General features: G+C 47.0%; 1 protein-coding gene across 1 annotated transcript in view; it reads left to right on the forward strand.

Annotated features, from left to right (window-relative positions):
* Positions 1–45: 45 nt before the first annotated feature.
* Positions 46–14,679, forward strand: part of LOC121458975 (aldehyde oxidase 2) — a 70,499-nt gene continuing 55,865 nt past the window's right edge. Inside the window, exons 1-8 of the mRNA XM_041668422.1 lie at positions 46–102; positions 3,117–3,174; positions 4,120–4,216; positions 5,472–5,580; positions 7,208–7,334; positions 9,576–9,637; positions 11,984–12,067; positions 13,527–13,607. Of these exons, the coding sequence (XP_041524356.1) occupies positions 46–102; positions 3,117–3,174; positions 4,120–4,216; positions 5,472–5,580; positions 7,208–7,334; positions 9,576–9,637; positions 11,984–12,067; positions 13,527–13,607 (675 nt within the window). The remainder of the gene's footprint in view (positions 103–3,116; positions 3,175–4,119; positions 4,217–5,471; positions 5,581–7,207; positions 7,335–9,575; positions 9,638–11,983; positions 12,068–13,526; positions 13,608–14,679) is intronic.

Below are 14,679 nucleotides of genomic sequence, written 5' to 3' on the forward strand. Positions count from 1 at the left end.
GTGTTTCTGCCCAGAGCCAGGAGGCCAGACTTACTCACCAGAGTCATGCCTTGCCCATCCCAGAGCTCGGATGAACTGGTGTTCTTTGTGAATGGAAAGAAGGTAAGGGGTGGGTAGAGTGAGCGCTGCTGCTGTGGCTTGCAGTGGGGAACCCAACCTAATTTGCCTTTTCTCCTCTTGGCCAACAAGGGTCCTAGCAATGAATCGGGGGAGTGGGGAAAAGAAAGCAGGATAGTCTTGGGATTCTTTGCACAGCCCTGATACTGTCAATCAATTCACTGCCCTCTCTTGCATAACTTGACAAATGATTTCACCTCCCTGAGCTCGGAGGCCTCCTGTCTGTCATCTGCTTTACACAGCTATTGTAAAAAATGGGAAGAACGAGGGTCAGGACCTGGCATGCTGGGATTTGGAGTCCAGACCAATGCAACTCCCAGGCCAGGGGGCTAGGATGGATGCCAGGGACCACGGCTATGCACCCAACTAAAACACTATCATTGGTAGGAAACAGTACAGAAGCCATGGACCCTGTAACATGGTTCGCGGCTCAAACGCCATTTTAAATGGAAATGGATCCATCTTTGTTTTTCTATTTATCACATTAATTTCTCTAGGGCAGCCATTCTCCACCTTCCTAACGGTGCGGTCCTTTAAGACAGTTCCTCATGTTATGGTGACCCCCAACCATAACGTTATTTTCGTTGCTATTTCATAGCTGTAAGTTTGATTCTGTTTATGCATCGTAGTGTACGTATCTGTGTTTTCCGATGATTTGAGGGGATCCCTGTGAAAAGGGTCATTTGGCAAACCCTGTGGCAGATAAACTTCAACAAAAATACTACTCATCAGGGTAGGGGGCATTAGGATTTATAAATATTAGTAAAGAATATGAAGATGCGAAAATATTAAGACAAAAAAACATAGACTAGTACTGGAAGGGAGTGCCGGGGGATATTGAAATCGCCTGTGTTTAATTTCCAACTGTTTAAAATGCTCTTGACCCCAAAAGGTAGGAGTAAGACAAATAACTGTATTAACACGCACAAGGAAATGAACAGACCAATTGAAGGTTGCAGGCTGCATTCATAGTTAAGCATTCTGTTGCTAGAACAAAACAAGTCACGCTCACACCCTAGACTAAAACATTCCGTAAGCAAACCCATTCCCTGGGTGGAATCCAATGTTATCTCCTTCAGGGAACTGGAACTTAATTGGATTCTTAGACTTTTGTTTGAGGTAGAAACACATCTACTTCTCTATTCCTGAAACACAAGGTTTATTAGCCACACCTGTTGGCAAGCACCTTGAGAGAGCAGAACTCTCTGGTCTACATCTAGGTGGGACCTTTGTCTGAGGTAGAAACACAATAACTTTGAAGGACTAGAGGTAAGTTCCAACTCTTTGACAGTTGGTCAAGGTGAAAATAGGCTCACATTTTTGGGCCTCCATAAAACTCCCCCAAGGGATCACAGCCCACAGGTTCCAAACGGCTGCCCTGTGGAGTCCCCACTATACAGAAGGGTGCACATCTGAGTGCTGTCAGCCTGCAGATCACCTCCCTCCCTGGGTGGCAGCCTGTTCTGAGGGGATTTATGGACATATGAACAAGGACAGAGTCTCTCAGTTGCTAGTCTCTGAGAGCCTCCTTCCTGGCCTCACCACCCCCTCACACAGGACGCTCGTTACTTTTAAAGAGTCCAGGCCCTTCTCATCATGAGCTCCGTTCTGCCTTCCAAGAGCACATAGCTATTCTGGAGTCTTTCCACCTTCCCCCAAGAGCCTTTCAAACCTCAGACCCAGCGACCCTAACCAGGACACAATCACGCCAACTGTACCTCAGGTGCCGACCCAATGAGGCAGTCAGAGCTTCCTGCCGGGCTTCTCGCTGACCTGCACACCTTCCCTCCTGAATAGACTCCCCAGGCAGCCACACCACGTCCTTCTGCGGCTGTCACTCACGAGCTGAGTTATAAGTGGCTTTTCCATTGGCCGAGGCTTTGGAGACCCAAAGGCCAGAGGGGGTTCCTTCCTCTATCAGCCCCAGATTGAATTATGAGCCCAGAGTAACATGGTGTAGTCAGAACCAAGAATAAGAGATAGACAGACAGGAGGAGAGGGAGGAGGAAACTCTGTGTGGTAGGAGTCTGTGGATAGTTTGTATGGGGGTGGGGGTGGGTGATCACATTCTCCCTAGCTGTTTGTAAAGGGCCTGGGGTGAGAGAAAGGGCCACAGAGGAGAGGTTTTGTTGTTTTTCCATCCATGGGGCACCTTCCCCAGCTCCAGGGAAGAGTTTTCACCTTAGAAGTATCTTCCTACAAATTACTCTTCGTTGAGGTACATACTATTCTTTGAGGTGCGCAAAAGTGCTTGTCTCCCTTCTGGGGAGAAAGGAAGAAGATAGTGTTGCCCAATAAACCTTCCTTTCTGGTCCTGTGACATCCCACTCTCCTGTCACACAGCAGAGCAGAGAGAGGTGTTCCCATGGCATCCCAAGGCGAAAGCAAAGTGACCTAAATGGGAAAAAAAAAAAAAGGAAACGAGAAAGTTCCCAGGTGACTTTCCGTGTGAACTCCCCACTTTCCAAAGGAAGATATGGGGTTAATCTAGCCCCACTCTGGGACTTGAGAGGGTCTCAAGGCGGGGAACCAGCAGGCCCCAGAACCTCCCCAAGATAACAATAACTGTTCCCAGTGACTTCCTGCGGCCCCTGAGGTCATCAAATGTGTCCTACGGCTGTCCCAGAGATGGCAAAAATGTCCCACCCAGTCTTCCTCCCTGTGGGACAGTTCTAAGCAAACACAATCCAAGTTTAAAACACTTCCAAAGACTCCGTTGGGAGGTTCCATGAGGGCAGAGCAAACGTGGAAAACACAGAGTGCGCGTCCCAAGATACCGTCACACCGCAGTGAGTGGCTCCTGACGCCTGCCCCACAGGAAAGTCCATTGCTACACTGGCCGCGTGAGGCTCCTGCGCTGGGAAAGACCATGAACACCGTTTCCCCTCAGAGCAGGTCAGCTACAACCGTCTCCTACATCAAACAGATCAAACAGATGACCACAGCCGTTCCGCTGAGTCATCCACCCAACCCCATAATCCCTCCTGTTTCCAATGCAGGTGACTGAGAAGAATGTGGACCCCGAAGTCACTCTGCTGGCCTTCCTGAGGAGGAACTGGATCCTTTTGATTGACATCTCAAGCACGCCCATGCATGCCTTACAGAGTTTAAGAACTTAGCTAATATGGCTGCCAGAGGTGACTGGGCTCTCCCGAGCCTTTGACCCTGGCTTGTTATTCGCTTTTGGCAATGGCTTGAAGAATATCAGATTAATCGGGCGTGGTTTAGAGAGGAGAAAAGTTTCCCAGCATTGCTTGTGTGTGATTGAATAGCATGAAATAGAAGCTAACCGATTTGCTTTAGCTCTGCTGTGTCACAGGAGTGTTATGTAATAGAGACTACAAATTCTCGGGCTGGAGAGATGGCTCAGCCCTTAAAGGCTAGGCTCACCCAGGGCTGTCTCTCCAGTCACTTAAAAAAAAGAAAGAAAGAAACCAAATTTTCAGATCGGAGGTCTGGAGTCATCACCACTTTCAAACGCAATGCAGCCAGAGGAAGGTTGGGTGCCAACGCCTTGCTTATTACAGGACAAAACGAGCAATGTGTTATTATTAAAGATAGCTCTTCTCAGGGCTGGGGAGGTGGCTCAGGGGTTAAAAGCATTATCTGCTCTTCTAGAGGACCTGAGTTCAATTCCCAGCAACCACATGGTGGCTCACTTTCATCTGTAATGAGATCTGGTGCCCTCTTCTGGCCTGCAGGCATACATGCAGACAGAACACAGTATACATAAGAAATAAATCTTTAAGAAAAATAGTTCTTCTCCCCCCGTTACATGATTAGAACCAGAAGAAGACATAAGACTACCTCCTCCCTCTCCACAAATGGAAACAAGCCAGAACGGACTAGTATGTCCAGGGCCACACTGCTGATCTAATCTAATGGCTTCTCTGACGACGTCTCAACCCACAAGACATCTCACACTCGGGACACCCTAGGGGGGCAGATACCTCAGAGGCAAAATCTCTGCTTTGCATCTTTTCTTGACTTCTCCCTCTCCAGTGCGTCTCACAGGAGCCAAGTACGCCTGTGGCACAGGAGGCTGTGGGGCTTGCACCGTGATGGTGTCCAGGCACGACCCAGGATCCAGGAAGACAAGGTAGCTCCCCAGGTCCAGAAGCCAGAAGAGGGATCTGTCTCTGTCTGGCTTCTGATCTATCCTGTAACTATCAAAGGCCAGATCCTCAGTGTCTCCCCTTCTTAGATTCCAACGAAAATCCCCACAAATGTCGTGAGCCCTCTGCTATGATCACGTATGAACTAACAGCCCTCGGCTATGGTCATGTATGAACTAACAGCCCTCTGCTATGATCACGTATGAACTAACAGCCCTCTGCTATGATCATGTATGAACTAACAGCCCTCTGCTATGATCATGTATGAATTAACAGCCCTCGGCTATGGTCATGTATGAACTAACAGCTCTCTGCTATAATCATGTATGAACTAATAGCCCTCGGCTATGGTCATGTATGAACTAACAATCCTCTGGTATGATCATGTATGAACTAATAGTCCTCTACATATCACATGTCAGGGACTATGATCCTCCCAAGGCTCATCCATGTTCTCCAGGCTAAGAACCAAGACAAGCCAATGGTTTACTTCCTACTTAAGGAAACGAAGGCTCAAATTGAAAAGGAGATGTGTTCAAGGCCATATAACCCCGCTGATCAACAACTTGAATACATAGTTTTTCTGACCTGGAAGCTAATGCTCTCTCTCTCTTTTTTTCTTTCCTTTTTTTTTCTTTTGCTTGTTTGTTTGTTTCTGTTTTTTGTTGTTGTTTTGGACTGGGATCAGTCTTTCAAAGGAAGCATCTGAGCCATGATCTCACCCCTTAAGAGTCAGATTCTAGAACTTGGGCTCCATCCACATCATCGGTCCATACCGAGATTGCTTCAGAACATCACCCCACACTGTTAAATGATTTTACGGAGAGTATTTAAATTAATAAGGAAATGAATTAAAATGTGTTGATACGGGCAAAAGGCAAATAACCTTTGCTTGTGATAAGGTCATTGCTCTAACGAAGACTAATAGAAGCCCAGCCACCCTTCTGGTGGCCCGGGACCATTCCCACTGCTTCTAGGTGAATCTGTTTTAAGACTGTAAAGATTTCCCGAGGTTCAGAACATCTGAGTTCACACTGAGGACCCCCAGTTCTCATAGACGGCATAGAGTGAGCAGAGAGGGCTCCCACCCCTGTGGTCCCCCAAATCTGTCATTACCCTACAGTCCCCCAGTCATCCGTCAAAGACTCGGGAGGATCTCCACCGCCCTTCACAGTTCCTGGTTCTCCACAGGGCAGTACCACCTCTTCACCCGGTTTTCTTTGTGTTTCTCATACAAAGACACTTCTCTGTCACGGCATGTCTGGTGCCCCTGTGCTCCCTGCATGGGGCTGCTGTCACCACCGTGGAAGGCGTAGGAAGCATCAAAACCAGGCTCCACCCAGTGCAGGTAAGCATACATTCTAACCTCCTCGTTTCTTAGCTTCATCTTACCAAATGAGTGCAGACTGTGCCACCTCCTCCTTCGAGGCTGCGGAGTTGGGAACTCTTGATGTTCAGAGAGATGACATCCACTCAGTGACTTCAGAGAAAGCTGAGAACCCACCTACTTTTAATTAAATGCATCTCTCATTACTGTTTTCTACCTATAGAAATATAATAGTATTAATATAATATAATAGTATCAAGATTTTAAAAACGTTGCCTGATACCTATTATACTACAAAATGGAGTAGATATTGAACACAAGCTATAGCATAAATGCCTCTGAGAGGCTGGGAACATAACTGTTGATAGGGTGTGTGCCCAGCATGAAATCCTTGGGACGACATACAAACCTAGCATAAGTTACATATTTGCAACTCCAGTGCTGGGGAAGTAGAGACAGAAGGGTCAGGAGGTCCAGGTCATCTTCTACTACCCAGAGAGCGCAAGCACAGCCTGAAATACAAGAAATGTTGTATCCAAAAAGCCACACCAGGGCTGGAGAGATGGCTCAGTGGTTAAGAGCACTGGTTACTCTCCCAGAGGACCTGAGGTCAATTCCCAGCACCCCACATGGCAGCTTAATCAGCCTCTAACAGCAGTTCCTGGGACTCTTGTGCCCTCTTCTGGCCTCTATAGGTACTACACACACATGATGCACATGCTTTTACTCAGACACACACAGGCACATCAAATTTATATATATAATATATACATATGGAGAGAGGGAGAGAGACAGAGACAGACAGACAGACAGACAGAGTCACACTAAAAAGTAAGTCTCCAAGGCTAAGAGGATAAAATTTGGGAACTGTTTCCTGTAGCATAGAGGTTTTAGGAGTAAAATCAGAATTTGCATATGAGGTGGGCCAATCACTCCCCCCACCACACACACACACACACACACACACACACAAAAAAAACCCACTTAGCAGCCCAAGTGTCCCTTGGATTAACCATGTGGGATTTGATGCCAAAGAGGGCAGCTAAGATGAAGGACCCAGAAAAGTCTCCCCAAATCTGCTAGGAAGTCATATAAGACACAGCAAAGTCAACACGCTGGAATCCTGGGCATTTTACTCTAAACCTAGTGGTTCCAGACCATAGACCACACTTTAAATAACAGAGACCCAAATCCTCAGGCTTTGGAAGCTGAGCTTCCTTTGAGCCAATGCAAAAAAACATTAAAGAAGGGGACGTGGGGTCAGCAATGGTCTCCAAGTCAATCAAAACCACACAGCCTGTGTGAACTTAAGTGGTGAAAGATGCAGGTACTCGCGAAAACCAGTTTTGAAACTTACCCACACTATAGTTAGAGAACTAATGGTTCTCTCCTTCCTGGAGAACTCTTCCCACGGGGAGAGCAGGCTGCACACTGCTAACTCCCAAATAGAAGGGTCAGAGTATTTGACCCTGAAAATCAATTAAAATGATAAGATGGGGCTTCTGAGTCAATGCCTTTGGGATGCCTGAGAAAGGGGTGTACAGAAATAAACAGAGGGGAGGCACATTTGCCCAGAAGGACACAAGCTGTGGACCCTGGAGATAACTGGTGACACCAGGAACACAGGGCTGTTCTCTTACCCCTCCAGGAGAGAATCGCCAAGAGCCACGGCACCCAGTGTGGATTCTGCACCCCCGGGATGGTGATGTCCATGTACGCCCTGCTCAGGAACCACCCACAGCCCTCAGAGGAACAGCTCATGGAAGCCCTGGGGGGTAAGTCTGACCCAGGAGGCAGGCAGAAGGGAAAAGTACTTCCGGAAGGGAAAAGTACTTCCGGCTTCCCCTCCACCATCTCCAACATCGTCCCAGCTCCGCTCAAGTTCCAAACCACGGTTATTTCTAAAACAGGCCATGGAGAAACAGCAAAAGGTGTCATCTCTGCACACAGCACGGGGCCACCATGCTTCTCTCTCTCATGACACAGCACCTGCTTCCCAAGGGCCTGAATCCATTTCATGAGCTTGCCCAAAGCAGAACAAACCGGCCAACTTGAAACAGGAAATTCTCCCGCAGTTCTGGAAGCCTTAAGGCTGCGGTCAAGCTTTCCTTCCTGGCTGTGCTGGCTGTCAGCTCAGAGGAGAAGCCTTCCTTCTTCACCCCTAGCCTCAGAGGATGACGGCGACTAAACCTTGGCGCTTCTGGGCTTGTGGCTGCAAAACTCTAATCTTTCTCTCTCACCTTTCTGCCTTGGGTCTCTGTGTCACGAATCTCCCTCTTTTTCAAAGGCATCAGCCACTGGTTTAGACCCATCCCAATCCAGGACAACATCATCACAGCCTGATTCCATCGGGAAAGATCTTATTTTCCCAATAAGGTTCTGGGGATCAGAACTTTGTGTGTCTTTTGGGGGGCATATTTCAATTCATAATAAGCCTCTCATCTGAAAGAATCTTGTAGATCTGCAACAATTTTTTTAATTTGTTTATTTTTATTTTAAGGGCATTGGTGTTTTGCCTGCGTGTACATCTGTGTGAGTGTGTCAGATCTTGGAGTCACGGTTGTGAGCTGCCGTGTGAGTGCTGGGAGTTGAACCCAGGTCCTCTGGAAGCCCAGTCAGTGCTCTTAGCTGCTGAGCCACCTCTCAGATTTCTAAGTTTTAAGTTCATAAACATACTGGATTAATAAGCATCACCTTCGTGTGTGTCCCTAAACAATCGTCAGTTTGTAGGTTAAAGACAGACAGGTGAGGTGAGGGCAGATGTGTTTCTTATCTCTCTCTCTCTCTCTCTCTCTCTCTCTCTCTCTGCTTCTCCCTCTCCCCCTCTCCCTCCCTCTCTCCCTCTCTCTTTCTCTCTCTCCCTTCCCCCCTCCTTATGTGTCAGCTGCTGATGGGCATTCCTGCTCTTTCTCTCTTTTTCTCTCTTTCTCCTGCTCTTCCTCTCTCTCTCTCTCCCTTGTTCTTCCCAGTGCTCTCCTTCTATCTCTTCTTTCAAGTGGAGAAACTCAGAGCTGAGCACAAGCTCAGAGAGTGGGTGACGGCCATGTGCAAAGGCCCAGGGCTCAATCCTCAGCAAAATAATAATTAATAACGAGAATCATATTAACTCCCCTAGCCCCGCATTCCTTGGGTCCCTCTTCGGCAGCCCCTCAGTCCTAAAACATGGACAAGCCCAACTTATCATTCTTCCTGTTCTACATGACTCCTTCCAGACCAGGCTCCACTCCATCCCGAAATCCTACCGCTCTGAGAATTCTATCCGTTCTTTACTAACCCAATAGCTTTCACATCCTTTGAGCCTAAACTTCTCAGTCAGCCCACTCTAGATGAACTCTGGTCTACACTGACTGTCCTACCCCGTGACCCTCAGGCCTTCATCCTTGGAAACAGAAGGAGTCCAGACTTTGTCATTCAACAGATTGGCCCTCTGGCCTCTTCAATGTAGGGTCTCGCCTGTCTCCAGATATGCAGGCTCCAGTCATAAACATGTCCCTACCCAATCTATCCAGGTGAGCTGGAGGCAATGACTTAGCCACACCAGACAGACCATCTATCGGCACCTTCGGAATTGCCTGGATTTTCTGTTTTAGGATCTCACTGTCTTACATAATTTGAAATACAGTTATTGTCAGTAGCTAGACATCAGGGCTAGAGTCATAGCTCAGAAGCAGAATGTTATCCTAGGATGCCCAAGACCCTGAGTTCTATTCCCCAGGACTGGATCTATCTTAACTTTTAAAAGAAGCCAGTAGTGTGGCTGGAATTATGAGTCAGTCATTGAAAATGCTGACTGCTTGCTCTTCCAGAGGACCTGAGTTCAGTTCTCGGTGCCCACATGGGGTGGTTTAGAACCACCTATAACTCCAGCCCCAGGAAATCCAGCACCCTCTTCTCGCCGCCTCCAACCAAGGACATCCACACACAGACACACACACACAAATAAATAAATAAACAATAATCTAAAACACAAGCCGGTAGAAACAAGAAGCTCACAGCCATGCTTCTCCTCCAATCAGGTAACCTCTGCCGCTGCACTGGGTATCGGCCGATTCTGGACAGCGGCAGAACCTTCTGCACGGTGAGTACGCAAGAACAGGTAGGTGGAGACATGTCCTACAGAGCAAGAATGAGAAGGGCCAGTGGCCAAAGCTGGGGACGCAAGAGTGAGGTTTGTAAAGACCATCACAACCGACTATAAGACAGACAAACTCATGAGGCAGGAGGAGGAGGCTCACTGGAACATTGAATCTTCCTGAAAACCAGGTGGGCGTTACCACCACCTTTGATGTGGTCTAGATCCATAGAGGGAAGTCAGCTGGCAAAGGCATCTATCCAAGGCAGGCGACAGGATGCCTACAAACGCTTGGAGTCAATCAAAGATGTGTTTTGATGAAGAAAGTTCCTTCCAAAAAACCCAACCAACTAGGAATTCGTGAACAGATAAGGAAGCTGAAATTGCAGCGTCGAAGCCAAAATCCACTCCAACCAAGATCACAGGGTGTGGCCTCCAGAAGTGAGGGTGCTTCCCCGGTAAAAATCAAATGGGTCTCGTTTGGCAGTTAGTAAGAGTTCAACAGATAATTATTAAGGTTGATAATGCTGTCGGCAGTATGGCTAGCATTTGACAGACACTCAAGACAGGCATATCCGATGACCCTCTGCGGAGAACAGGATGGGGTGGGCAGGAAACTTTAGACAAAAGGAAAGACATCTTGGAGGAGCCCCCTGTGGTTCTTATCCAGCTATTCTCGAGAGTCCATAGGAACAGATGATAAGTTTTTTTCTGGACAATTCTCCATACAGGGCTTCGACTCCACCTTTAGGCCAGGTGCAGCCCTTTCTGAGATATCAAGGGATAATCTTAGGAGCGAGCGTCTGCACACAAGATCAGAGGGTGGTCATCAAGCAACACCTTGTGGAGAAAATAGACATTGGCATCACACAGGTATCTGAGGCCCCTGAAGAGATGTATAGGAAGATAAATCAGAAGCCACAAGTCAAGATTTCTGTTTATATTTTCCTTAATTCCACACATAATAGAGATACACCTGGAAATGCACAACAGGTTTGTCCCACGTCCCCAAAGTCAAGCAGGTATTCTAGGCATGTGTGTTCCAGATTTCTATTGCCTCAAGAGGAGACCCGATTAGACATGCTAAACAGCGAAAGGAACAGACTTTAAACCCAGCAAATCGCGGCTGTAAGTGTGAAAACATGCATGAAATACCGGGAAACAGGCTGAGTCAACTCCTTTCCCTGAAGGCGTAGCTGTCATCTGCCTCTCCCGGTACACAGATTCTGGAGAAAAAGCCAAAAATGAGTTCCAATAGCTCAGCCTGTAGCCAGACAGCCAGTCTCAGGATACTTTACTGGGTGAAGGAAATCCAGCCAGGTGGGATACCTAAGGCTTTTTATTGCCCACTGAGCCCAAAGAAGCCCAGCTTTCCTTAGCCACCACTGGCCCATGTCCATCCCAGGAACTCTGAGGGTTTAAAGGGAGCGAGAAAATGCTGCTTCCTCGGCCAACTGCTCTTATTTCTTGGGCAGAGTAAGCAAGTAGCTGCTCAAAACACCAGGGAATTCAAAGTTGGGAGGAAGTGCTTCACAAGGGGCAAGGAGGGAGAAGCTGTCCGAGGAAGAAGATGCAAGGGATGGAAGTGGAGGCGCTAAGTGGGAACCCCTTTAAAAACTGCCGTCTGCTCTTCCAAGCGATCTCCCCTTTTGCATGTTGCCTCTCTCTCTCTGGGAGGCTCCATATGAATGATAGAGAACAATGTTGCAAACCGTATATGTGCTATAGTGACTGTGCTGTGGTCATCCTGAAAAATACCATAAAAATGTATTCTACCACTAGAAATTACCCTAAAATGACTCAGATGCGAACATGGTGTTCTGATTGCAACAAACGATGTTCACCTAGTGATTACGCTATAGAAATGTAAGCTGTCAGTACACCTCAATCCCAAATACAAAATGCCAGAGGGCACTGATTGTTTAAGACTTCTGGACATTGTGTTGTTCTATAAAACTTGTTTATATGACATATAGTTTATGTTATTTTATAAAAAATAAACAAGGTGGGCTGGAGAGATGGCTCAGGGGTTAAGAGCACTGACTGTTCTTCCAGAGGTCCTGAGTTCAATTCCCAACAACCGCACGGTGACTCACAAACATCTGTAATGAGATCTGGTGCCCTCTTCTGACATGCAGGTGTACATACAGACAGAATACTGTATACATAATAAATAGATAAATCTTAAAAAAAATAAACGAACAAAGCAAAGGGAGAATTGCCTTGTGTTATCCGTCTAAGCAGAAAGTGGCTTCAGAGGCTGAAGTCTCATATATATTATTCACACCTTCAAGGAACATCCTTAATTGCCTATCAAAAGTATTGCTCATATAAAGCACTTCATGTTCTCAGGAGCCAAATGGTTGTCAGCAGAAAGGAACAGAAAAATGCTGCTTGGATCAGAAAGAAGACGATTCCCTTGGAGCCAAAAGCAACGTGAGTCCCCCAGTTTTATTCTCTCGCTGTGTGTTTCTTAAGACTGACCCAGCTCTGGGAGCGGGCGTGTGCATTCGAGGGGCCGCTCCCCTCTTTGTTTGCAGCCTTCCCAAGTACGGACAGGAACCAGGCCCTTTGCAGAGTGCTCACACAAAGACCGCAATCTGATTTTCCCCATCATAGTCTGAAAGGCTGGCACCAAAGGGAAACAGAAACCTCATGGATGGCAGAAAAGAACTTCTACTGCTTGAGGGATGAGTCGCCCCCTCAGCTAGAAACGGAGTTCTAAAGCTGTCCCTGCTCACACGGCTCTCCTCTGTCCCTGAGCTGAGGCAGAGACAGCATTGCCACCTCAGGAAGCTAAGGGCAAGATAATGCCAGCCACCCAGAAGTCCAGCTCAGTATCCCAGCTCCGGCTTTACCCTCTGAGAGGTTGCTCATTTTCACAAAGGTCCATAGCTGAGTTCTCGCAGGCATCAAGTAGAGCAGGTGATGAGCGCCTAACTGCCCACCCCACAGGCTGTGAGAGACCTCAGAGCAGCCCCGGGAAAACCGCCCCTCGTCCTCTCCCTCTGTGTTCGTGTCCTTTAGATCTGCTTGTCCACACTCACCTCTCTAAAGAAGGTGTGTGGTGGAATAAAGGGGTGTTACCCCAAGGAGGTGAGATGCGCACCCCCATAATGGCTCACAGATCAACACTTGGTAGAGCCAATACAACCCAAAAATCGACTCCCAACCTTGAAGACTTGGGCATTCAATTTGAGCATCCCACTCGGATACCACTTGGCTTACATGAAGCCCAGTGACTCTAGATGTATTTAAACGGACACCCACCTGCACCACGTCCCACAGTCCCGTTCTCTTATCTCCTCGCGAATGTTTCCTGGCAACAAGTGTCCCTCGAAGCTGAGGCAGATGTGAGTGAGGCAGGATGCCAGATGGGTCCATTTTGGTCCTGCCTTCATTTCCTGGTAGACAAAAAGGAGATTATAACTTTCTTTATACAATTATCGTGAAGATTAAATAACATAATAGGTGTAAAAAAAACATTCAGTAAACAGTGGTGCCTGTGTGTTTACACAGAAAGGTACGTTAGAGTAATTTTCCCTGAAACTGTGGGCTTTCCCCCCAGAGCGTTCTTTAGGTTGTGAAGGAGGGGACAGTAAGTACAGTGGAGGTTCCCAAGCTTCTTTAACATCTGGTCATCTTCACAGATGTCTTGGCATTTCCCAGGATGCTCTCTGCAAGAGCTAATGACCTTCCTTCTTTCCTTCAGTATCAGATGAGTGGCTAGTTAGTCTCTCCCTGGCAATCACATTCCCCCTTTAATCTGCGATTAAGCTCCCCGCTCGGAGGAAAATGAGAGACCCGTGCATCTTGTCTAATTCTGTCAAGAATTCCAGTGTTCTTTCCAGTTGAGCTGAGCCGACACAACCGTCTGCTTCTTTCTCTTTTGAAGATCTGCACAGAGCTATTTGCGAAAGAGGAGTTCCAGCCCTTGGACCCGACCCAGGAGCCCATATTTCCCCCAGAACTCCTGGTAAGACAACATGGGTATTTCACGTTTGTTTAAACACATCCGATTATAAGCCCAGTTCTGTAAATCTACTATATCAGATGGTATGTCAAATTTCTGGCTAGGATCCAGAAACCTGCTTCTTCCCAGCCCTGGCTGACCTCCCCTAGGCCTTAGCTGGGACTTTTTAAACATCATCCCACCAATATTTCCATCACTGTGTCCCTGTTGGCTGTCCAGGCTATTCGGCTTTGCTAAGCATCTGCCATGTTTTTCCAGGAACAACACTACCCTTAGTTCAAGAAGCAGCTTCCTCTCTTCTTCCCCTGCCCCCTGTTTTGAGGGCAGTTTCTTCACGGCCAGAAACAGGGGCGCCCCACTCCATGCTACCTTCATGTGTGTGTTGACCCTCCTTCTCAGGCATCCGCACCTCTTTCTATAAAATGCTTTCCTCTCTCTTATTAAATGTTGGTTTCTGATTTTAATGATGTCTTTGCCGGTGTGTCTGTGCACGAGTGTGTACACCTAAGTGTCCTTATAGAGGTGTAGATCCCTGGAGCTGGTATTACAGGCAGTTATGAGCCACTCTATATGGGTCCTAAGAACCAAAGTAAGGTCCCCAGCAAGAGCAGTGCATGTTCCTAGCCCTCTCCAGCACCCTTTTCTGGGAGAGCTCTGGCATGCTTACTCATTCATATATGTGTGTGTGTGTGTGTGTGTGTGTGTGTGTATGTATATATATATATTGCATTGCATATATTCATATATATTAATTATATATTTGTATTCCTATATATTATATAATCATACATTATATATTATACATGATATATTTATATATTTTATATGAATATATATATATTTGAATGAATATATGTATAATACAAGTGTGTGTGCGTATATCCATTCAGCTACATGCCAACACTGTCCTAAGTACCAACTATACAGCGAGAAACAAAGCTAACAAAAACACTGCCCTATGGGAGTTTATAATCTGGTAAGAGACGGGTGATACTCAAAATAAGAGGTGAAAGATAGAATTTGTAAGATGGACACAATGGCACAAGCCTTTAATCCTAGCACTCCTGAGGCAGAG

The sequence above is a fragment of the Microtus oregoni genome, unplaced genomic scaffold, assembly GCF_018167655.1.
Source record: "Microtus oregoni isolate MIOR12 unplaced genomic scaffold, Mior012 000018F_ref0000195, whole genome shotgun sequence".
Classification (NCBI taxonomy): Eukaryota; Metazoa; Chordata; class Mammalia; order Rodentia; family Cricetidae; genus Microtus; species Microtus oregoni.